This window comes from Gopherus flavomarginatus, chromosome 1, assembly GCF_025201925.1.
Source record: "Gopherus flavomarginatus isolate rGopFla2 chromosome 1, rGopFla2.mat.asm, whole genome shotgun sequence".
NCBI lineage: Eukaryota > Metazoa > Chordata > Testudines > Testudinidae > Gopherus > Gopherus flavomarginatus.
In genome coordinates, this window is record NC_066617.1 from 84805118 (window position 1) to 84831420 (window position 26303).

Consider the following 26303-nt stretch of genomic DNA (forward strand, 5'->3'; position numbering starts at 1 on the left):
GGGAAGCTCCTATTTAAGTGCCCCCACACCCAAACCTCCTGCCCCAACCCTGAGCCCCCTCCCTCACTCTAGCTCCTTGCCAGACCCTTCACTCCCACCCTCAGCTCAGTGCAGAGAGAGGAAGAGAATGGGCCAGAACCAGGGAGGTATGTACCCACTGTATGTGGGCAGGGCCAGGACCCCAGACCGGCAGCGGGGTAAGCGGGTACAGCAGCCGGGATCCCGACTGGCAGGGGCCGGCGGATGGAACCCCTGAGCAGTAATGAGCTGAGCCACTCAGCCCACTGCCTGTCTGGGGTCCCGGCTGCAGGCCCTGCACAGCCTGCTACCTGTCTGGGGTTCTGGCTCCCAGATCCTTCCCAGCTGTGGTCCCGGCCGCAGGTCCCGCTCAGCTCACTGCCGGCCTAGGTGAACAGAACCCGAGACCAGCAGCTGGCTGAGCGGACCAGCGGCATAAGATCAACATTTTAATTTAATTTTAAATGAAGCTTCTTAAACATTTTGAAAGCCTTGTTTATTTTACAATACAACACCAGTTTAGTTATATAATATATAGACTTGTAGAGAGACACCTTCTAAAAAACATTAAAATGTATTACCGGCACACGAAACCTTAAATTAGAGTGAATAAATGAAGACTTGGAACACCACGTCTGAAAGGTTGCCGACCCCTGATCTACAGAATTCTGGAGGACTGCTCAAATGGTGAAACAAGAACAGCTCTTATAATGGACTATTTCAGAAGTTGTAACAAAACCAAAGTAAGAGTTATTTTAAAAGCTTTCATTTAACAACCGACAATTATGTCAATAGTATGAGGTAGGGTGGATAAAAACCATTAAAACACAAAACAGGATTTTTTTAATTGGATTTTGTTTATTTTAAAAAAGTAAACATGTATTTAACTTAAATCTATTCAAAATTAAAATTGAAAATCGATAAATTATGTTAAGGGATAAACATTAAAATCTATCAGTTTTTTTATTTAAGTTAAATCAGTATATGTGTTTGCTGCCAACTTTTAGAGAAAGTCACTGAGCTGGTAGAAGGCACGGACTAAGCACCTGGAACAAATTTTGTTGAAATGCTATGCCAGCTTTTGATAGCAGTAGCCTCTTCTGAAGGTACAGAGAAAGTTTTCTTCATTTCAGTTTATTCAACTAGTGCAGTTCAATGGCTACTACATTCAAAGTAAAGAAATCAACTGGGAGTTGGAAAAAAAAAAAAGGGGGACGTTTTTTATTCATAGAGTGAAAGAAAAAAAAAAAGAAGAGGTATGAAAATATGAGATCTTCTAGTTCTAAAGTCTTGAAGGATGTGACCAGAAATAATCAGTTCTGTTCACTAACTATAGTTAACACTTTAGTTTTAAATGTAAAATATGTTTTATTAACTTTGATCATTTTTTCTTATGTAGTCAATCACATTTGTTATACCTAATACATTTTCATTTTTTGCTGCATTTAATTTGCATTTCCATCAGAGCTCAACACAAATCAAATTAAAAAACCCCTAGTAAATAAGATTCACCATTTAAAATAAATTTTAAAATTAAGAATCCAAGTAAAATTCAGATGTAAATTAAGCCACATGATTGCTTAAATAAATGTGTACAGATATTCTAAATTTAGTGTAAAGGCTATAAATTAATTGCAAATCATCATGTTTTAATGCTAACAACTAATGAGAATCAACCTTTCAGAAAAACTAAAATGTACAAATGCAAAATTTAACACAATTTAAATCAGTGCATCCTGCTTGATGACTTAAATCATGACTAAATTTGATTTTATTTAAAGAAATCCACCCTGCTATGAAGTCATCCTTGAGCTATACTACAAACAATTCTGTTTAGCTGATATTTGTGCTAGTTTCTGAAAGCAAAGGTTACTCAAATTCAGTCAGATCATCTGGTTGTCTCCCTTAAGTCTGAAGGGTTTTAGAAGATTCTTTGACAGGTATGGAAATAGCTGGCTCAATGGAGAAAATGGCTTAGTGACTCAGACCGGTGATCACATTAGTCACAAGAACTAGAATGTCTAAACTGAACTTGAGAAGAAGAACTTGTAGCAAGAACTCTGCTATCTATGCAGCCTGGATAGGGTTTCACTTTTGTCTTGATGGCTGGATCAGCTTCTACAACCTCATGAAAGATGTCTGGGAACGGGGTGAAAGAGCACCAGACTGGAAACAGTTGTATGTCTATTTTTATTTAACCAACACTTCTTTGCATTCTAGCTTCAACTTGTCAAAGCAAAGCAGACACCATGATGTTTGCCGCACCCCCCACAAAAAACCAAACAAAAACCCTCACTGAAAGCCTGCTCCAAAAAAGGTGCTGAAGTTTTTAAACTGATAGTTCTGAGTGACTGTACAGACAGAATCTTTTCATTACTGAATTGGAGGATCAAAGACAGTGTTAACTATCATTTACGAATGAGAAACAGAAGACTGCTAGACATGCCAGCTCTCAGTGGAAAAAACCTGGTGAACACTATCTGGAAACAATTCTGTTTATTCAGAATCTTCAAGAAAGAGAAAAGATAAATATTCATTTGCACTTTATTGCATGAAAACATGAACTGTGTGGGCTGTTTACTTTTGACGAGTCCAGCGGCTCCTGCTGCTTAAACCACATCTGAAGTATTAAAGCTTGTGTACGATATCACTTCACAGTCAAAGTGACTCTGAACACATAATATTATTGGAATTTCTATTTTAAATGCAACCAATACACCTTTTTTTATGCTAGTGTTATCCCAGTAGAGAAGTGAAATGGAAAGCAAGCAAAATTACTTTGAATAAGAATGCTCTTGGCCTCCATTGGCTGATTAAAATTGATCTTATGTAAAATTTAGAATTGAAGTTTCACAACACTGCAATTTACATATATTAAATATTTCTTGCTTCAAGGTTTACTTACTTGCTTCGTTCCCTCCTGGAGGCTGGTAAAAAGAAAGGCCCAATGATATTATGGCTGCAATTTCTAATATAATTAGGGTAACATCCTGTAGTGCTTCCCATACTAACTGAAGAAATGTTTTTGGCTTTTTAGGAGGTATAAAGTTCTTCCCAAACACTGCTTCTCTTCTCTCTATATCTGCTGGATTTCCACTTAGACCTAAATATAAAAAGAAGTCAATTTCAGCATTTGTTTTTTTATAATCATATGCATCTCCCATTCACGAAACTCTGTATAAGCCAGAAGCATCACACTCTATAACACAGCTAACACAGGTAGGAATACAGCATGATACTATATATTAAATACTTTCAAGAATGATTCTTACATAATACTAAGTCTTATTTTTAAATTATTGGGGTTAAAAAGCAGGAAACTGAATCACAAATCCACCCAGTTTAGGCTTAATCTATTTCTGCCTTTTTTATACCATTTCAGAGAGAATTATTGTCTCTTACGTATCTGAACGTATATGTATGCTAGACAATAGATAAGACTGAATTGATAGGGAGGTCAAGCTACCATATTGCACGGCACCCAGAAGTTCTCCTATATCTTATAGCTACTAAGGCCAGAAAAGGCGATTATGATCTAGTCTGACCTCCTATATAACAGGCCATAGAACTATTCTGGGAATTATTTGGGGGAAGATCTTTTAGAAAAAGATCCAATCTTGATTTTAAAATGATCAGTGATGGAGAATCCACTACAACCCTTGGTAACTTGTACCAATACTCACACCTATTAAAAATGTATACCTTATTTCCAGCCTGAATTTCTCTAACTCCAGCTTACAGCAATTGGATTGTGTTTTACCTTTCTCTGCTAGATTGAAGAATCCATTATTAAATATTTGTTCCCATACTTTTACACTGTAATCAAGTCACCCCTTCAACCTTCTTTTTGATAAGCTAAATAGATGGCGCTCCTTGAGTCTGTCACTATAAGGTAGGTTTTCTAGTCCTTTAAATCATTCTCATGGCTCTTCTTTGAACCAGCTCTAATTTATCAACATCCCTCTTGAATTGTGGGCACTAGCACTGGACACAGTATTCGTCACACCAGTGCCAAAATACAAAAGGTAAATTAAAATAAGCCCTCTATCTCTACTTGAGATTTCCCTGTGTGTACATCTCAGGATCACACTAGCTCTTTTGGCCACTTCAATCATACAGGGAGCTCATGACGGTTGTCACCTCCTCTGATCCCTTAGTCTGGTCCCCTCATTCCTGTCCTCAGTTTGTGGTTCAGTTTTTCTCCAATATGAGCCATGTTCACTTGGATTATTTTACATTTTCACATTCCATATTACTGAATGTTTCTCCAATCAGCTTTTTAGGACATCACACTTTACGTAACCAGTACACTACACATGCGCAAGCTTCAATTTACATTTTTTTAGGTCATGTTGTGTTACTCTGTTTCTGGGTCATCCCACTAAAATGTTTGTCATTTCAAGTTTGTGTTTTGACCTCAAAACTTCCAGCACATTACCTTTGTTCGGTTTGCAATAGAATCACTTTAAGCAAATCAGTAATTCTATGTAAAAGAAGAATTGGCAAAACCACACTTATGCTAGCAAGGCTTGGCATAAGTGTTCTTTCATACAAACTCATTCACTATCCCTAGTTACAAATCATTAATGTATAGTTATCAGAGCTTTTAGTTGTACCATTAGCAATTCTTCATTTTTATAGTTTTTAGTATCATTCAGTATGTTATCCTATTCTAGCCCTGAAGGGGTGTGTGTGTGGGGGAGGGTATGGAAAACAGAATGACCCTTTTCTGTCAACATTTCTTATAGTCTTTAAACAGGGTTTCAAAGGCCTTTTTATTCAATGTCCAGTTTTGTTTGGGAATCACTACAAAAAAAACTTCAAAATACAATGTTCAAAATTTTCCTGTGAAGGAGTGTCTCCATTTTAGGGCCTTAATAGTTAGTTGCTTTTAACAGTATCCCAACAACATCCATAAGTCAAACATGTCACTATCTGTAAGCTGAGTAACTTGAAGATCCACATATAAGGAGCAATAAGACATTCAAGTTGTGGCTTGCATTCTCAGTATGCTAGTGCAAGCACACAACATGCCAACTAAATGAATGGCACCATGCCCAGGATAGTGAGAAATATCACTAACACTTCCAGAAAAAGCAAGATAATCACCAGGGGACTGCTTCATGACTGAATTGAAAAGGCCAAAACACAGGTGAGTAGGCCAACCCCAATAGGTTATTCTCTTCTCTCTCCACACCCCCAGCACTCCTAAGTGAACACTTACTAATGTGTTGCTAAGAACAGAACCATTTTCTGTAGGTAAACAATAGTAATATGGATGAGGCAGTTGCAGGAGATATCTGTTTCCCTGATACCTAAAGTGAGGATCTGAACATCTAAATAATCGCGGGAGGGAAAGGGGGAAATCATATACAGTATACCACATCTTTAGGGCTCCTTCTCTGCAAATCTGCTTGAAAAAAAAAAACAACCAACCTATCTACCCTTATGCAGATAAGCTGCCACTACGGAGGCATTTGCTGAATGCTCAAGTAGCAGCCTACTTCCAATTAATAGTACTGGATACTGAAAATAGGCCAAACCCTATCACAGAAAAAAATTCATTTGCAATCTATCCTGTCCCATGGTCTAAACTGACACGTGTCTGTTGGGAATCCCACATGCGGTTAAAGCTCTCTGGGTAGTGACTGATTACTGTTCCTAGAGCTGCGCCACTCAGACACACACCCCAGTCAGACCCCCATGTCTGACACTCGTGAGTCCAATCCTGCAGTCTTGCTCACCTAGGCCTTGGAACTAGTGCCACCACCCTCCTGAGCCCTCTAGTTGCTTCAACATGTTCCTTCCACAGTCTGGTTGTGAGTGATCTGGTTCTGAATTACATCCATCAGGGACAGTGTGATAGTAAAATAAGGAAACAGACTTACAAAGACTTTTCTCACACACATTTTACTCTTAAAGCATAAAAGTTAGCAATTTATAGAAACTCTTCAACACAATCCTCCTCAGTGGGATCTCTCACTTTCTGCAAGTCCCTGAATCTGGTCCAAGTCCTTTGAGAGAGGCCTGCCTCCACTTCTTCTAGCTGTGTCTTCTGTTCTTGTGAGGACACTACAGCTTTGGAGAAGTCCACCTTTTAAAAAAGAGTATCTATCCCTCTCTGGTAACAGGAAAAAAAAAACAAAACACTACAGCTCTCCTAGCCATATGAGCAGACCAGACCAGAGGGAATTGCAGATAGCCCCCCTCCACCATCTGATTTCCATGAAGAGTCCATTCAAAAGCAGAGGCCCTGGAAGTGGCAATCCCATTGTTTCACCTAGGGATGGCCATTCAGTAGTGCTCCTTAATTGCTCTGTTACAGCTTTCTGAACATGTCAAGTTCCTTCTACAACATGAATGATCAAATCCATTACTGTTACACTTCTGAATAGCCATCAAAACCAAATGAAATTCCCAATGGGACAGACACATTCACCTAGGATTTAGTCCATGTCTTATAAACTTTAGCAGCTCTACACCAATGTAATTGCATCAACCAAAGTTTGTATATCACTAGGACGAATGCATACTGGGAATGCGTTGAAACAAAATGCAGCACAGGTTGGTATCCCAGTGTGCCACATGCCCACCATCTGGAGCAGTACCTTTTGGGAATTTTCAAGTGAGTTGTGGTAGAATAAGGATGTCCAGGGATCTATGGGACCTTGGAGTGAGGTTCCCAACATGCAACTTCTCCATCCTATCAGATCATCCATAACCCATAATTAAAAAAAAAAAAAAATCCCGCAAACTCATGCAGCAATTCTCAGTCTCTGCTTATCCCTGACAGAAGCATAGAACCCACTGAGCTCTGAGCTATTCTCATGAATATGCAAAGACAGGATGTATGTATGATTCTCCTGTACTTGCAGACCTGCAGAAAGTACTGCAACAAATGGGATGTGCGGATGTGTTTAAGAACAGTTTGCTGAGAAACAATGAAAGTACAATTTGAGGTTGCTGGGGCATTCACAGAGCAGTTGCAGATAGAGGAACATCACTTCTGGGTCTGAAATATGAGCACTGGTGATGGGATTGCACTGTAATGCAGGTTTAGGACTACGAACAACAGCTGCAGAACTTTCAGATGTGAAAGGCCACATACCTGGATCTGTGTGCTGAGCTCATCCCAGCCTTACAGCGTGTGGACACCAGCATGAGTGTGGCATTAACAGTGGAGAAGCGAGTGATGATAGCATTTTGGAAGCCTGCAAGGCCAGATTCCCCATTACCCAGTAACAGTCATTTTGAAGTTGGAAACTACACAATGGAGGCCGTTGTTATGCAAGTGTGTAGAGATCATTAATCATCTCCTACTACACAGGACTGACTCGCAGCAACTAGTAGATGGATTTGCAGCAGTGGGGTTCCCAAACTGGGGAGGAGGGGGCAAGAGACAGCATGCATATCCTGTTTTGGCACCAGCCCACCTTGTCACAGACTACATCAGCAGAAAGCTACTCTCCTATGGTAGCTTCGCTGATATCAACATGGGCTCATCAGGGAAGGTCCATGATGCCTGCATCTTTTAAAACACAGGACTGTTCAGAAAGCTGCAAGCAGACACATTCTTCCCAACTAGTAGATTGTCATTGGCTATATTAAAATGTCAGTGGTGATTCTGGGCCTATTCCCTTGCTCCCCTGACTCATGAAGCCTTACGCTGGCCACCTTGACAGCACCAAGGAAGGATTCAACTACTGGCTCAGCAAGAGCAGAATGACAGTTGAATGTGCTTTTGGTAGATTCAAGGGGCACTAGTGTCTACTGACTAGACTGGATCTCAGGGAGAAAAATATCCCAATGGTTAACGGCCTGTTATGTCCTGCTTACTATGAGGCAAAGGGGCAAAGCGGCCACTAGGTTGGAGATGGCATAGCTGTCTGCCAAATTTGAACAGTCAGGCACGGGGGTTATCACAAGAGCTCAAAGTGAAGCCATGCAGTTGAGGGAAGCTTTGAAAGAGCACTTTAGCAATCAGCCACAGGAGTGTTCTGTGTTAGTGTTCTCTGGCCCTGGAGCTTTGAGTACTGCTAAATATTTACTTATAAATATGACTGGGTATTTTCCTAAAGCTATGCTTTCTGTGATAGTTGGTGTGCCTTCACAAGTTCTGTTTGCTTTGATTACTGCTATGCATGCTGCAATATTGTTGTGAACTAAAGATAGTGATTCTCCAAAAATAAAAAAACCTTTACTGAGTGGGAAAAACAATACAGAGAATCAATGTTAAAATTTTGTATAAACAATTTAACGGAGTAAACATTTATGTCCCATTGAGTGCACAATGTAGTTAGCTGTGGGTACAAATACACCAACCACAGTTCTCATAGATCATAGTATGTGTAGCTGTGGTTTTCCTTGCTCTGGTGTGGAGTGGTATTGGTAAGGATGCATCCCACTTCACATTTTTTGGGGTGCAGGGAGCAGCCAACACGGAATTCTACAAGAACTGCAAAAAAAGGAAGTCTGGGGTTTTTGAACCTGAAGGTCAGCCGAGGTCTGCAGCCTGTGAACGAACGTAAGAAAAATACTCCTTGTTCTGTTCGGACTCCTGGGCCTCTCTCCTGTCTCATCCAAGTCCTTAGTTCATGATCTGATGCAACACTGCAGGGTCTCTTGGAACGTGTACTCTCTTATCCTCATTTTTTCTCTTTCTCATCAAGGTCAGGCATTCTGCAAGTATGGATCAGACTGCCTCAAAGCTGCAACTCCAGAAGCAGCTGACAAAAACCAGACAGATATGTCGCTGGATTTACAGTCAAAATGGAAAGGGAAAGTTTCAAAAACTTGTTTTCCCTATTTCCATAAACATTTTCATAAGAAATGCTTATTGACACTTCAGCTTTGGAGCACATCAGCACAGCACTGCATCCAGCCCCAGCCATGATGAGCATCGCCTGCCAAGGGAACAGGGGTGAGTGAGAAGAATTTTCTGCTGCATAAGTATAGGGAAATGTACACTGAATATTGGCACTATTTTCCATTGGTGGTGCCAGCACAGTGGTGCCCAAACTTTTCCTCTTGGGTACCTCCCCACCCCGTCACCAATAATGAAATGTGTCCGCCCCTGCTCTCAGCCCCGAAGGGCCAAGAGCGGAAGCAAAGTGGGGCTGGTTGGCCCTCCCTCCCGCCAGGGCCGGCTCTAGGTTTTTTGCTGCCCCAAGCAAAAAAAATTTTGGCTGCCCCCCCAGGGCAGCAGAGCGGTGTGGGGGTGCTTGGGGGCTCTACACTGGCTAGAGAAGCTGGGTGTGATGTACTCGCAGAGGAGGAGAGGGGGTATCAGGAGGGTTGCAGGAGAAGAGGTGCAGGGGAAAGGGGAGGGGCAGGAGGAGAGGGCTGAGGCAGGAAGAGTACAAGAGGAAAGGGTTCAGTGAAGGAGTGATGAGGGGAGCTGCAAGTGGAGGGGCTGCGAGGGTCAGGCACTGACAGCTGCTTCCTCAGCCCCGTGCAGGCAGAGCCGAGAGGACAGACACTGACCCCCAGGTGCCCGAGCCGTGGGGGTCCCCTGACAGCGCAATACCCCCCGCTGTCCCGCTCGGAGCTGGGCTCTGCCTCTCCCCACTCAGGGCAGGCAGTGCGGGGCTGAGGTGGGGGAGTGCGCAGCGGGCTAGGTTCGGGGGCAGGAGGCGGCAGTTCCCTGGCAGCTCGGGCTGCCCAGCCACTTGCTCCGTCAGCGCAGGAGCTGGGAGCTGTGCCCCCTGCCCATCCCCACGGCGCCCTGCACAGCCCACTTGAGCGGGGAAACGCTGCACCACCCTGGGGGAACTTGGAGCAGAGCAGCAGCAGGACCACTCCCTGCATTCCAAGCCCTGCTTCCCTCCCTCCCCAACTCCTCACACCTGAGCCCCTCTAGCCCCCGCAGCCCAAGCCCAGCTCCGGGGGATGATGCTCAGGCTTCCCAGCGGCAGGGCAGCCTGAACTGCAGTCCAGCCTGTGCAACTCAGGCTGCCATGAGTGCCATCTAGTGACTGCAGCCAGAACTGCAGTGTCAGTTCCAGCTCAGCCTGAAAGCCCCAGCTGAGAGGGAACGGCTCAGGGCCGGCTCCTGGCTTTTTGCTCCCCGAGGAAAAAAAAGGGGGGAGGGGGGCGGGTGTGCCATCCCTTGAAAAGTGCTATCCCAAGCACATGCTTGGAGCGCTGGTGCCTAGAGCAAGCCCTGCTTCCTGCGTGGTGGCTGGCCCAGGTCCCAGCCCTGCAGTTGCCCTCCCCATACATTCCTCTGTGCCCCACAGTTTGGGGACCATCATATTAGCAGATCTTACTCACAAAGGATACAAAAGCACAGAAGAGCTGCCCAGGCCTGTATGCTGCTAGCTGAACTCACTACTGAGTGGCAGTCTCCTACTGCAGAAGACGAAATGGAGCAGCCACCCCTATAAACCTTTGGGAGAGAACTGCAGGGTCTCTCTCAGGAGGAGAAGAGACACCCCTATATACATGAATGATATGCTCCGCACGCTCCTCCCTATCCCTATGCTATAATTCAAACAGGGAATGAAAAACAGATGCTAGTTCTACTTTACTGAACTGGTCTCTTTGTGTACGAGTAAAATAATGAAGAGTTAATACTTTTCTTCTTGTTAACATGTGGATGGACCAAGCATCATTCTAAAATTCAAACAATGTAAGGAAAAAGGCATGCACACACTTACTTGAGTTTCCTTCCCTGTCCTCAGGCTCCATCTGTGTTTGCCTACTGAGATGGCTAGACCATGGCAGAGTCTCAAACAGGTCCTGGTTTGCAGCATGGCTGAGTCCCCTGCCATGTCTCCTCCCTTTTGCTGTTCATGGCGGGGGTCTCTGTCTTGGTCTCTTCTAAGGTATCCACAGTAGTCTGTGGGGTGCTGGTCTGGTCTCCACCAAGTATGCCATGCAGTTTCTTGCTAAAGCAGCAGGTCTGCAGCGCAGCATTAGATCTACTGCTGTACTCCCTGGCCTTGTGGTATCCCTGGAGAAGTTCCTTCACTTTCACTATACACTGCTGCTGATCCTGTTGTACCCTTTTGCCTACATCTCCATGCAATCTGGTTGTAGGTGTCCACATTTCTATGGCTTGTCTGTAGTTGTTTTTACACAGCTTCTTCTCCCCACGGGCCCAGGAACTACAATACTTCCTGTCTACTCCAGGCAAGAGCACATTTAGTATCTGTGCACGCATGGAGCCAGCCTGGTCATTTGGGCAACTGCACACAAGGATGAGCTGCTAGATAGTCTCAGAGCTGAGCAATCAGAAAAGGGCATTTCAAAAGACATGAGGAAAAATTTAAGAGGATGATGGTTTCCAGTTTCTATGACCCCTGGGCAGGGGAGTATAAAATTGTGACCAGAGCAGTCACTTTCAGGGACTGGGGCATTGTGGGACAGCTGCTGAATAACTGTTAGGATCAACACCTGCACCTGCATCATGTCAACCTCAGTAGCCAGCCATAACTCTATACCACTCGGGAGATGAGTCATTTTAAACAGGGTGCTTATATGTGTTTGAGTGCAGACGCATGCACAAACAGGTTGGCACAAGGGGACTTACACTATTATGTAGCGTAGACTAGGCTTTGGTCAACAGGCAAAATCATTCTTAATTCTGTAGATCAAAAAGACAAAAGAATTGACAGTATGGCTTTGTGACTGTAACTGAATGTGGTTTTTGCTAACATAGCCTGTTTCAAGCCCAAGTTTGGGAATGTTTGTCAAAATTAAATTGTATTAAACCTAATGTGAATTCACTCAGATTGCCCCAGTTGTTCTGGTACATGCAGAAGTGAACACTAAACTTTAAGTGTAAATCTAACACCACATGTTTAGTTTAATGACCAGATAATTGCTAGTGACTTAAGGAATCAAGAGTTGAAGTTAGTTATAATTTAGTAATTTTATAAGGCTAAAGTTCTCCTATACTGGGAGTAGAACAAAATTATAGGAATGTTTTAAAAAGTCACTTGCCTGGGGTGGGTTTATAGTATGCCATATACACATTTCAAAAGCCTTTGCAAAAGAAGTCTTCAAAAATAGGAAAGTCAGCAGTAGTAAACACCAACAAGAAGGTAATTTGTTCTGGAACTGTTACACACTGAAGTTAAAAATCTATCAGATTTTAATTTTAATGGAAGATGAAACTATTAAGACAACTTCTGCCGTAACAGTTTTCATGCAGCTATTTTGAAAGTCTTCCCTTTTTTGGGGCTGAAACTGGCAAAGCTTAGTTTCTTTCCCACTTACAGACAACAAAAAGTTCTTAAAGAAAGAAATGCATCATAATAACTGAATGCTAGAACTTCAACTGAACCCTTGGCTAGTTCTCACTTACAAGTTGTAAGGTCAATTTGAAAAGTAGGACAGTACAAAACAACAATGGAATTTGTATATGCACAAAATTTTAAAGTTTTAAGCTGTGTAACTAAATATCGGTCAACTAATGTTTTACGTTATGGATCTACATGCCGAGTTTAATACCTATGCTGAAGCTGCACAAATCTCAGTTATGCAGCCATACTCCTAAGTCTAGGTTCCTTGTTCATGTTTCCTTTTGACATTAATTTAATAATTGTTACATTACAGTCACAATCTTGGCTTGGCTGGAGGGGAACTTAAAGTTGACCAGCCCAACAGATTATAGAACGCTGGCATTTTAAGAACCATGAGGAAAGAAAAGCTTGAATCTATGCTTAAGGAAAGAAAGCTTTCAGGGGGAAAAAAGCGAGAAAGTACTGGGATGCAAGGAGTTAACAGCACAGAGTTTGCAGAATGGAAAGACATTAACAGAGAACAGACAACTAAATAGGCCATGGTGATAATGAAATGTACTAGTTCATTAACTTTAGAATTTTTCCATTAAATTTAAATGTCAAATCATTTCATTGTCCATTACTGTTACCAGAGTTGCCAGCTCACCAAGAAATTCTGTGATTTATATACAGTAATTTGGGGTCCTTCTGGGGAATTTAGGTCTAAATTGCTGCATGGTACACAGGAGTATATACCACAAGAATTTTTATATCCTCCATTACAGTTACTCACCTATTTAAATAAAGTGATTTGGTGTCTGTCCAGGGCCATATTTTTGAACTAGGTGTCTCAAATAGGAACACTCTGCTTGGTTTACAGTTTATTGACCCTGTAAAGCCATTCAGTACAATCTTCCTTAGCTGATCAGTTCCCCCTCAGATACACTGGAGAAAGTTTACTGCCAGTATCAGCATATTCACTATACACTACAATAATTTTGAATGTATGGATGCAGAACAAGAATTTAAATGGGGCAAAGAAATCATGAAATCCCTTTCTTTCCTGCTCCATTTAGAATAATTTAATAAAGTGGAAGATCATATCTGTGCTGCCAGGCAAATACCTTCTCTAGCAGTTTTGATGGCAGACGAGACTGACAATTCCACTAACTTCATCTGCTACACCTGCTGCATTTACTTTTCAAGCAAAGTAGGTGCTGCTCCACCATTGGGATAGCACACTAACAGAAGATACAAGAATATGGCTAGCCTGATTGTCTAGTGCAGTAGTTTTCACCCTGTAGTCCATGGACTCCTAGGGGGTCTGGAAATCTTGAACAGTCTACAAAGAGTCTGTGCCTCCACTTGAAATTTAAGGGTCTGCAAATAAAAAAAGTTTGAAAACCACTGGTCTAGTAGTTTGGTAGTCTAGTGTCCATTAAGACCCTCAATTGGCAGCAAAAAGCTACCCATTTCATTATGATAAGTTTCAGGGATTTGTGGCACATTTTCTACTTTGCCTCTAATAATCACGTAGGACAGCACATAATACAACAAGTTTCAGTAACATGGGAAGTCCTGTAGTGAACATCTGTGCAAGGTCACAGAGGATTTGTCTGACATACAATGAGAGTGTACTGAATCTATTCAGCTAGTAGTCTTGCTCATTTAATCTTTCCACTCGTTTCCCATTCTGTGCGTCTTCGCTATCCTCCCATCTCCTGTATTGACAGTGCACTGAATGACCGCTAAGTGAAATTTACGAAGTTTCTGATCTGTGAGGTTTCCAAGCATGTATGTTCACTGGACAGTTAAAACTCCTCTCAAAACCTGGGCTAACTCTTAATTCTCCTACCATCAGGTTACATGGCTGGGGGGGTATAGGTTAGAACTGGGGCTCCATTTTCTCTCACTAGAACTTGCCTATTTAGTAGCAAGAACACAGGCAAAAATCACTTGATTGCCAATAGTCCTCCAATGTCCTTCCCACAATTCTCCTCAATGATAGACAAATTCTCCTGCAATTAACACAAATGACCTGGAAAGAATCCAAGTGTTTCAGCACAGGGAATCATGGGGTATGCTCCCAGACTCATGGGCAAGTGCAGAAACAGTAATGCGGGTAAAGTGCAAGCATCCCCACAGCAAAACTAGGACACTAATCATGCAGATTAACTATGCAGTAAAGAGATACCACAAGACACTCCACAATTTATACCACTAAGAAGTTTCACTTCATTGCCAGTGGAGTGACAAAGAATGCCCCACTGGGGAAAGCAACATAAAACAGTAGGTCCAGGTAGAGGTCAAAGAGATCAGTTCACTAAAAGAGCCAGGTAGTGAACTGGCGCTGGAAGAGCCTGTTTGGGCACATATGGTAAATCCCAAATCTTGTGCCAGACAAACAACTCGACAACTAGTTTCAAAACTTGTTAAGTTTGCCCTACAAGCCATGGTTGTGTTCATGATATCTCTACCCCTTAAAGATTTACTCAGATCACAAAAAATAAAGAAAATTGGAATTAGTCATTAAGATACTCTTTATACGTTGTGATAAATGTGTCCTGTTTGAGGCACAGTTTTTATTAACATTCAAGTTTCTATTTCTACAATGCTACCATTCTTTTCATGGAACAAATAAACAGTTGTACAACAACTTTTCACCAGTATCTGAATTTAAGACACAAACGATATCAACTGATCTTTTCATCTGCTGCAGTGACCTACACAAAACTGTCTCCACTGCATGGGCTTTTAATCATGCTAAATGGTATATTGTTTAAGATATTTATATCTGTTCTTGCCCTCATCTCAGACCAGTTTCATCCTCTCTACATCCTCAAGTTTATATCCTGTTTGGCGGTCTACTAATATTGTGCTCTGGCTTGGAATATTCCAGATCTCTGCTAGCACAGGAAAGACACCTTCCCCCCCTCACCCCACTTTCAACACCAAAGCATCTGATGCTCTTGCTCCAATATCCCTGGGTCAATCTGTGGGCTGCTGGTTAGCCAGAGAGTAATAAAACTCTTACAAGGATTCTTAAACTGGTAACAATAAAATGACTGCTAATATGAAGTTGCATAAGTGACCGATGTGTGGACTATGGAAGATTGAAATACGAGTACAGCAGGAGTTTTTTTTGCATCATCATGCAGTCATTCTCTCGGCTTTAAAAAAATCCTGCATTTTCCTCTCAGCACCACTAGTCATATTTGTAATTCATGATACTTTATTAGAGTACTGAACGATATAGTCAATGATGGTTTTGTAGAATATGCAAATCAGCAAAAAAGAAGAAAATTGATAAAGGTTGCTCAGAGATACCATAAGATTACATAAGCCTTGTCTGTTTGATAAAGCTGCAAAATTCATCCATTAACTTTTTCATGGTGATTTGTCACTTTCACACTCACGAACAAGCAATTTGCAGTGAACAAATCTGAAGTTCTGTTTAATATAAAAGTTTGACAATTCTATTTACAACATGTAAATATGCTGCAAAACAGTTGTCTTCAAACTTAGAGCAGGTCAAGTCAATCCTGAGGAGATTACTCCATTTTGCCTGAGCAGCAAATAGGCTTCTCGTCAGGATTCAACAATAATAAAGTAGACAAGAAAAAATGTAAAAACCAGAACAATTTACAGTCATAATTCCCTCATTTAGACAAAATAGTTGAAATAAGAGTTTCAGAGGATGAAGACGAAGTAATAAATGCAATGTTTCAGATCCTTCAATTTCCAAGCATTTTAAAATATCAGTATTCAAAAATGTAAAATTTAACTCAAAACATTCGTTGCTTACACTGCAATAGAAGGGGTCCATGCATTAAAACATTCCCCCTCCCCCATCTTGGGCAACAGATGAGCTCATATTGGCAATGTGTAGTTGATGTATTGCTACGATCTGTAACTGAGAATCATGACTGTCTGAAATCTTGAAATATGTGACTTTGTGTAATTTTATATCAGTTACAAAAGTTGGTCAAGTTAACAAACCTTGCTATTCACTACCATGACAGATCATCATAATTCTATTCTTACAACAGCGAACACAAGCTAGCATTCTATTTAATTATTGATAACCACCTTCAGAGACAAAATAACTGATCTAATTTAAATAAAGATCTTCTGGACACATGCTACCACAATACACTTACCTTCATTTGGTGAAGTTTTCAATCTTGTACAGATAGCATAGACATCTCCATAACATTCTTGTATTTTATGCACTGCATCTGTAGATCGCAGTTCCATAAGGGCACGGAGCTCTTCAAGTGAGATTCCAAAATCTCCATGATTAGATTCTTTTACAGAGTTTTTTACACCACTGTATGCAACTGAGTTGTTAGCCATGTCACCCATGATGTATACAGTCCTTAGAATGAGGAAACAGTTTCCAAAAGAGGAACAAAAATTTCAACTTGAAGTACTTCCAAAAGTAAAATAAATCCTTTAGATATGAAGACAGTCAGATGAGCAGATACACATCACCGAAATAGAAGAGTGAGACATCAGCAACCCTTTCCAGAGAAGAATCTTGAATGTCTTCCCATGGTTAGTTCCTTTTCTTCAAGTTAATTATATAGGTGTACAATCTAGGGAAAGAATATTAAAAACCATGATTTATAGCTGACAGGTTTCAGAGTGGTAGCCATGTTACTCATTATTTATAGCTGTATTTTCAGATCTCTTAAACACTATATTGGAAGAACTTAAACAAAGTTACATCAAAATAGCAAAAGCGTAGGTTACACTAATGCAGTATTAGATGTATAAAGCGTCAACCATGTCCTTCAAATCCCTAAGACCCATGTCTATCTTGATGCCTACCATAAATTGCCAACAGTAATAGCCAGTCATCTAGTCAAAGAGATTAATGGTTCTCGCTTATGTCTTGAGTCTCTAAGGTCTGTGAAATGGGCACAAAGGCTACATAACCTTTCCTGGTTTACACATTCTTGGTACCCACTACCCTCAATCCTCCCTGCACGCTCTCCATTTGTTACACCCACATATTTCTTATGTTAGTAAACTCTTCAGAGCTGGGATTGCCGCCTCCTATATATATAGTATCCAGCAGTATTGAGTTCCATCTTAACGAGGCTTCTGGATGGTACTCCAATAAAAAACCAACAGCTATAGAAGCATCGGAAAAGAAAGTTTCCACAGTACCCCTATGTTTTCATTCATGAAAGATGGCATTACTGTGTTAAGTGGGAGTGTTAAAAACCTGCTCAGGTCCTAGAATCCAGGGCTTAGTAGATGTCTCAGAGAAAACCTATGACTTTACGAGGCTTCTTCCATCCACAACTAGTCAGATAACCTGGCCTTCACCTCCACACCCCCCATTGGGCATCCTTGTGAAGTTTGATCCCTTCAGTGTTCAGGTAATACTGTATCACTATTTGGACAAACCTCAATCCACCAGCCTCTGAAGGATCTTAGCTCTAGTTCACCCGGAGAATACATTTTGGTTACAAACTTTTATCTTCTGCTGAATACCATAAAGCACTTTCTCTGAGCAGGCCAATTTATACATTCACTTGATCAAAAATAAATAGTCTACTTGCTTGCTCGCTCACAGTGCACTGAATATAGTTTCCTCCCCACAGTATTTTTTTGAAGTATCATGCTTTTACACAAGTTGTTACTTCCTTAGGTGCAAAGATATTTACTTTTTCAGTTGCAGTATCTAGACTTAAGGGACAGTATCAAGATATTTAACTCTCTCATATGGCCTTTGCTCCAGGTACCCAGAAAAAAGGAACTTCAGCTAGATCTCAGACCTGAAACAAACTGCATTTTAAGAAAACAGATTTGAATAAGCCCTCTGAGCCAGCTTTCATCACTATAATTACAACAAATAATGGAATGACAAAAATAAATAGTTACTCTTACATTACACTTTTCATCCAACTCAGAGTGCTTTTCAAAAAAGCAGGCAAGTATCATTATCCCTTTGCTTTAGTTTCTCCACGGCAATGTGATTTGTCCAAGGTCACAATCAAAGAACAAAACACCCAGGTGACTCCTATTCCTAAGATGGAGCTAGATGGCATCTTAGGTCCAGCTAACTGGCCTAGTTTGGATCCTATCTTTCTCAAGCTTTTAACTCCCAGAACGTGCCTCTAAGGGTATGTATACACTACAGGATTATTCCGATTTTACATAAACCGGTTTTGTAAAAGAGATTGTATAAAGTCGAGTGCATGCGGCCACACAAAGCACAGTAATTCGGTGGTGTGCGTCCATGTACCGAGACTAGTGTCGATTTCTGGAGCTTTGCACTCTGGGTAGCTATCCCGTAGCTATCCCATAGTTCCCGGAGTCTCCCCTGTCCATTGGAATTCTGGGTTGAGATCCCAATGCATGATGGTGCAAAAACTGTGTCGCGGGTGATTCTGGGTAAATGTCGCCACTCATTCCTTCCTCTGTGAAAGCAACGGCAGACAAGCATTTTGCGCCCTTTTTCTCTGGATTGCTCTGGCAGACGCCATAGCATGGCAACCATGGAGCCCATTTTGCCTTTTGTCACTGTCATCGTATATGTACTGGATGCCGCTGACGGAGGCAGTACTGCAGTGCTACACAGCAGCATTCATTTGCCATTGCAAGGTAGCAGAGACGGTTACCAGTCGTTCTGTACCATCTGCTGCTGTCATGGGTTGGCCAGTGGCGCAAAGACAAAAATTGGAATGACTCTGAGTCAATCCCTCCTTTATGGTTTATCTAAAACTAGAGTCAGACCTGCCTAGAATATAGGGCAAGTGTACTAAAGAACAAGTGTCCCAGAGAGCACAGCCACTCCGTGTCAGATCCCGCAGAAATTATTAGCTGCATGCCAATCTAGGGGGTGCCCCTGCAACAACCCCACTCATTGCTTCCCTCCTCCCCCAACCTTCCTGGGCTACCATGGCAGTGTCCCCCATTTGTGTGATGAAGTAATAAAGAGTGTAGGAATAAGAAACACTGAGTTTTTAGTGAGATAAAATGAGGGGGAGGCAGCCTCCGGCTGCTATGATAGTCCAGGCAGTACATAATCTTTTCTTTAGACATGAAAGTGGGAGGCTGATGGAACTCAGCCCCCAGTTGCTTTGATGAGGATGGTTACCAGCTGTTCTGTACCATCTACTGGGAATCATTCCTATTTTTACCCAGGTGCCCCCGGCCGACCTCATCTGAGGCCAGCCAGGAGCACTCACAGGATGATGAGGACAGCTATCCGTCCTTTTGTACAGTACCGTCTGCCACTGGGGAGGGGAGGGTAGAGGATGCTGCTGTTCAGTGCCGCAGCACCACATCTACCAGCAGCATGCAGTAGACAGAGTGACATATAAAAAAGTCAAAAAAACCCCAATTTTTTTCCCCTTTTCTTTCATGGGGGGCAGAGGGCAGGTAAATTAACGACATATACCCTGAAACACCCCGGACAATGTGTTTGACCCTACAGGCATTGGGAGCTCAGCCAAGAATGCAAATGCTTTTCGGAGACTGTGGGGACTGTGGGATAGCTGGAGTCCTCAGTACCCCCTCCCTCCCTCCATGAGCGTCTATTTGATTCTTCGGCTTTCCGTTACGCTTGTCACACAGCACTGTGCTGTGGACTCTGTATCATAGCCTGGAGATTTTTTCAAATGCTTCCTCATTTCATCTTCTGTAATGGAGCTGTGATAGAACAGATTTGTCTCCCCACACAGCGATCAGATCCAGTATCTTCTGTACGATCCATGCTGGAGCTCTTTTTGGATTTGGGACTGCCTCGCCATCCGTGCTGATCAGAGCTCCACGCTGGGCAAACAGGAAATGAAATTCAAAAGTTTGCGGGGCTTTTCCTGTCTACCTGGCCAGTGCAACCAAGTTCGGATTGCTGTCCAGAGCAGTCACAATGGTGCACTGTGGGATACCACCCGGAGGCCAATACCGTCGATTTGCAGCCACATTAACTCTAATCCGATATGGTAATACCGAATTCAGCGCTAATCCTCTCGTCAGGGAGGAGTACAGAAACCGGTTTAAAGAGCCCCTTATATCGATATAAAGGGCCTCGTTGTGTGGACGGGTGCAGCGTTAAATCAGTTTAACGCTAAAATCGGTTTAAATGCGTAGTGTAGACCAGGCCTAAGAGTGAGATATGGTTTTACTGGAGGTGAACACTAGAGAACAGAAAGGCAAAGTTGGCTGTTTCTGCAATCTGGAGTCACATGTACAACACACAGTTAAATGAGAATATTTTCTTCTGAAATATAAAAAAGGGCTTTCAATCATTTCAGTGCAAGATTGTGTTAGAATCAATGTAAATTTCGGCCTACTTGCAGCTAAGCTAAGTGATTTTAAAACTGCTGGAGGTGAGAACTAATACATACAATGTTGACGAGAAGTACCAGACTGACAGCCCTAGAAACTGACTCATTTATTTATTCACAAAAAGGAATACAACAGGGTACTACAAGTATGAAGTTCCCTACATGGCTGTCAGCAATGACCTAGAGGGACTATCAGTACATATCATCTAGTAGTTCAGTCTCTATGCTTAGTAATTAGCCTCTGAGGGACAAAGCTGGAGGCTTTATTACTATCAGCAATAAGGCAAACTTAATCACAAGGCCAAATCATCATCAAGATACTGACAATCACTACAGAACAAGCTGCATTCAAATTCATGTGCTTGAGACAGAACTGTAGCTTCTCAGTCAGCTAGACCCGTTAACATAACTCAAGGGTTGGCAACCTTTCAGAAGTGGTGTGCCGAGTCTTCATTTATTCACTCTAATTTAAGGTTTCAGGTGTCTGTAATACATTAATGTTTTTAGACTTATAGAAAGAGACCTTCTATAAAATATAACTAAACTATTATTGTATGTAAATTAAATAAGGTTTTTAAAATGTTTAAGAAGCTTCATTTAAAATTGAATTTAAATGCAGAGTCCAAGACCGATGGCCACGACCCAGGCAGTGTGAGTGCCACCTTTGGCACATGTGCCACAGGTTGCCTACCCCTGACATAACTCAATACAAGGAAAGCCCCCCCTTCCTTCATAATGGACTCTACATTTTTCATACAAGTATGTGTAAGCAAAGTTTTAACTGGCATTTTCTAATGAAAGGAAGAAGCTACCCAATTAAGGCTCATACTTTGGACACCCAATGAGAGGTCAGGCCTGGACAGTTGAAGTGTTACTTCCATAAAATAGGATTAAAGGAATTGCCCTACAGGATCAGAACTGAGGTCCAGGTAGTCCAGTAACAGGTTTGACAGTGGCCAGTGCTAAAAGCTTTTGATGACAGTTCAAGAAACCCACAGTAGGCAGATGGGGGATAAGCATATATTTGCAAGACAGTATGCAAGCCAATATACCACAGCAACAACAAATAAAACACTGGAGACAAACCTCATGACATACCATTGGAATTTTAGCTAAATACTATCTTGCCAAGTAATTCCTCACCCTTGAAATCACCATATTTAAAGGTATTTGCAGCATATGTTTTTCATACATATTTAACAAATCTTTAAGTAAGGGCAATATGCAAGTTGAATGTAAACACACACACACAGAGGGGATCAGATCTCACTCACATGGTGGTCAGTTTACTCAAATACTTCATGGACCTTCAAATGTCAAAGCTAGATATCCCTTTGCAACAGGGTTAGATTATGAACTATTAAAATAGTTCAAAGTTACTTTTAGGTTGCAAGCCTTAGCTGATGCTCTTCTTTGCAAAGAATTTGACCTTTAACTGCACATTATCAGCAGCCCAGCTTTATTATGGGAAGAGATTCCCAAACTGATTATCTTGGGAAAGCCTCTGACTTCATCTAATTAGTTCAGCAAAGAACCAACAAGTCTAGGAACCCACAGTTTGCATTCTGGTAAGAACTGCCTCCAGATATTTGAATTCGCTTGCCATTTCCAAGCATTTAAATTTCACAGATTAAATTTTAAGATAGCTGGTGTCAAACAGGATTTTTGTACTGAAGTACTTTTAAAAAACAAAAACAAAACTAAAAAAACAAGTCATTTGTGTATAAATTAGGTTGAGATCCTCAGGGCAGGTACTGTTTTGTTCCATGAAGCTCCTAGCATACTATAAACTGCTGTATAAATAAGACTTGCAGACACTTCCTGGGGGAGGCAGAAGATAGTGTAATTGCTAGCAAAGCAATTTTTTATTTAGGAGAACAAAGCCACCTCAAATTTTGTTCCTGTGACTAATTTACAAAAAAGTTATCGAAGTCTAAAATTGTATGTAGGTTTAAAAGACAAAATTGAGAAGTCTAAACTAAATGATACCAGGAGCCAGGTTACAAGCTGGCATAAAAAAAAAAAGAGGAAAAAGGGAGGAAGGGGAAAGAGATATTCCCAGTTGGAGTAACGGAAAAGGTGCTTGGATTAGGTAATTTTGATGGAATGATGTTGCTGCCCCTTTTGGAGACATTGCTTCTCTGTGTGCAACTTGCTTTAGAGTGGACAGTGGAATGAACAGCTTAAAAAGGAGTGAGCTTAACTAGCATAGCTAAAAGCCTCCCAGAAAACAGTTTTAGTTGACATCTATTTTCAATAGATGTTTTTCATTTAGTATACCTCCAGCCCTGCAGTGGAAAGGAGGACAGTCTCTACCAACATAAGGCTTCATTACTATGAACTTGTCAAGAAGAGAAGAAAAACAATGCAGTGGCACCACTGCAGCGCTTCAGTAAAGATACTACCTACATCGACAGAAGAGCTTCTCCCACCAGTTTAGGTGACCCACCTCCCCGAGAAGTGGTAGCAAGTTTGACAGACCTAGCACTATCTACACCAGGGGTTTGGCTGATTTAAATGTATCATTCAGCGGTGTGAATTTTTAACACCTCTGAGCAATGTAATTATACCGAACTAGTTTCCTAGGCCTATGGTTTCTGGGTTCCTTAGAATAAAAGTTAGAGGTCCTGAAATCTTTTGATCAGTCAAAGAATTTGACAGCACATTTAAATAGTTTCAGAAGTTCCACTCTTACCTAGCTTCTAAGAGAAGCTCATTAGTAAATGTTCCTTTTACTGAAAATAATGTGAATTGGCTGTAGCTCCAAGACCTTCACCTGGTGGCAATATGGAAGACTAGAAACTGCTGGTGTCTGCAGAGCCTGGGACCACCTATTGCAAGTAACAGCACCCGTTTAAGACTCAAAACAGTCTACTAGTTGGAATTTATAACAGATCATTTGAGAAATCAAGACATCAGAAACTATTAAGCCACTCTATATTTACCGTTATTAGAGAAGACTCGGGCTCTAGAGATTAATGTATTCATAGTGTTCTCCCTCTCCCCCATTTAGAGTGTCCAGGTTTAAACACCTGATTAAGAGGATATTACCTTAAATGCCTACTAACTTACCAAGAAAGATCAAATCTTGTTAACACTCCCCTAAAAATTCAGAAGTTCTAAACCTGAGTATGGCAAAGGATCAAACTGATACAAGGGTTTAAGGATTTAAGTAGTTCTTTCAAAATGTTCCCATGCATTAGTACAAGGCTATGTTGCAAAACAGACTGGAGAGACCTGGAGGCCCTGTGTTTATTCTTCAGCCTATGAATAAGAACTTGAAAAAGTGAAGGGACATAATCCTCCTATTATATTACAAAAAGTTATTTTAAGAATTAATGGATGGATGTTTGACACTGAACTGTCTATACAAAAGGCTTTTGTTAATCTCCCTCTTGAACCAATTAAACAGCAACACGTTGAGAAAAGAAATTATTGGACTTTTCTGCTGTTTTTAATTTTATTCATGACTGTGAAAGTAAGCTTTTCCAAAATTGCATTAAGGACACTGTTCCACTATCTGATGTTTCCTGAAAGGCCAATTTAAGTATCATGAAGTATTAAAATCGTGTTTAATTTGCTATTCTCTATCCAAAAGAGAACTCATCCAGTACCTGCTCTACTGGGGCTTTATAATCACTAACAATTTTTTTTTTTAGCCTGTCAAGTCTGATTTAGAGACTATGACATTCCTAAATAAAATTTGGATTGTTTGCTATGAGAGGAGAAACTTTTCCCCTCTACTGAAGATACCTTAATTGTTTTGACTGCACTAAATATGTATAATCACTGTGGTTTAAATATGCTGTTTACAGCCTACATAAAGCTGGTCCTCTCTTAAAAGGGATAAAAATTGAGATGGAGGAACTGCTAAGATTTAAAATAGGACAGCTGCTAGAAGGTGAAATTATTAATTCTACTCCATCAGCAGATTCTCTGACACTGAAATTTTAAAAGGAGTGAAACAGATTTCTCTCCTTAGGCCACACCTGATGAGACAGCTCCTCTTACAGTTTTCCATTGCCCCACCTCCATATATGTCTGATGCCTCTTGAGTCTGTTAGTAGGAAAATCCTCCACTCTGAAACCTGAGCTTTTTCACTCCACCTCTAACATTTCTTGTTGCCTACATTGTACTACCTACCTAAAATGAACAGCCATGCAGGAACATTAGTCCAAGTGCTATATTTTAACTTAATCCATAACCCTAAGCAAGAGTGGCGATCTGGTCAGAGATGCATGCTATATAGTACATTGGATATAGGAAGTCTAGTCATGTCATGTAAGAGCACATTATTTAAGTTACAGGAAGTTCTGCATGGGAATCTTTCAGAAGATTTCCCCCAGATATTAGAAATCTCTAGACAGGCACAATACTTTGACAGAAACTGTCAATGTAAAACAAACCTTTTTGAAGCTATAACCCTTTTTGTAATCAAACAGGTTACATGAAAGCGTTACACTATCTTCTAAAGTATAATCAAAATGTAGAGTATGCTGGTTAACACTACAGCATTTATATGCTTCCTATCACCAAAATAGCTTTCTGATTAAACAAGCTATTGTCAAGCTCCTTCACTCGAGGATCCTTGTCTGAGACTCAGCAGAGAAATAAATTGTTTATTCACTTTCACAGCATAAGCAGCACCTCTGACTGTTGTTGAGGGGATGGCAGATGTGCAGTTAGGGAGGTAAGAGGCATGGGTGAACGTCTTGTAGTTCAGACCCCTGTGGCATTAGACGTTTGTTGCATCAAATTGTGTACATGCTCATTAAGAATTTGTAACAGTGCAATTATACACTAAAAATAAAAGTAAGCGAGTCAATATTTGACCACACAATGGTGAGATGCAAAGTAAGACTGAGCCTGGTCCTCCTGCAAGATATGTTGCCCAAGCTAAGTGGCTCACTATGCTGAAACTCTTCTTTTTACTATCTTTCAGAGAGTAAGAAGTTAGGCTCTCATCTCTGTCACTCTCCATTAAAGAAACATCAAAGTGAGTCATTTTATCAAACCGTCCCAGGCCTGATATACCTACATTCCAGCAGTTCCTAAATGGGCACGATTCCCTATTTCCACTTTGTCTTTTGAATCTCAAACCTTTTAAATGTTTTTACTTTCATTTGAAGACTCATTCATGGAAGCCAAGCCATAAATCTTGGCTTTTCTTTCGGAGCATAGTGAATGAGCTAAACAAATTTCACATGCTCAGAAAATGGACAGTATATATTACTACATAGGATATCGAGAACTACTTCTGTGAAACAACTCTGGTTTACATAAATTTTACAGCATTCTCCCTACACTTCCTTAGGGAATCAGAATTGAGATCAACTTTTCTGTGGCTTTGCTCTACAAAGATTTACGGTTATTTTCATATTCACAGAGATAAACAACAATACCTCAGATTCCTAACTTGTCTATATACGGAAGTGCAGGGCCCGTTGCGAGCCCGTTAGCGAGAATTTTTAAGCAATCGATAAACTCGGGGGTTGTGCCGTATGACTGGAGGATTGCTAATGTAGTTCCTATTTTTAAGAAAGGGAAAAAGAGTGATCCAGGTAATTATAGGCCTGTTAGCTTGACGTCTGTAGTATGTAAGGTCTTGGAAAAAATTTTAAGGGAGAAAGTAGTTAAGGACATAGAGGTCAATGGTAATTGGGACGAATTGCAACACGGATTTACTAAAGGTAGATCGTGCCAAACCAATCTGATCTCCTTCTTTGAGAAGGTGACGGATTACTTAGATAA

The 26303-nt window shown here is 41.2% G+C and overlaps 1 protein-coding gene across 6 annotated transcripts in view; it reads right to left on the reverse strand.

Moving 5' to 3' along the window:
• The window catches only part of ATP2B1 (ATPase plasma membrane Ca2+ transporting 1), a 115200-nt gene that overhangs the window by 44727 nt on the left and 44170 nt on the right, over positions 1-26303 (reverse strand). For all 6 annotated transcript variants that reach the window (XM_050934581.1, XM_050934601.1, XM_050934562.1 and 3 more), the window contains exons 2-3: positions 16406-16843; positions 2924-3121 (exon numbers count right to left, since the gene is read on the reverse strand). In XM_050934581.1, coding sequence (XP_050790538.1) covers positions 2924-3121; positions 16406-16610 — 403 coding nt within the window. In that variant the 5' untranslated portion in view covers positions 16611-16843. The remainder of the gene's footprint in view (positions 1-2923; positions 3122-16405; positions 16844-26303) is intronic.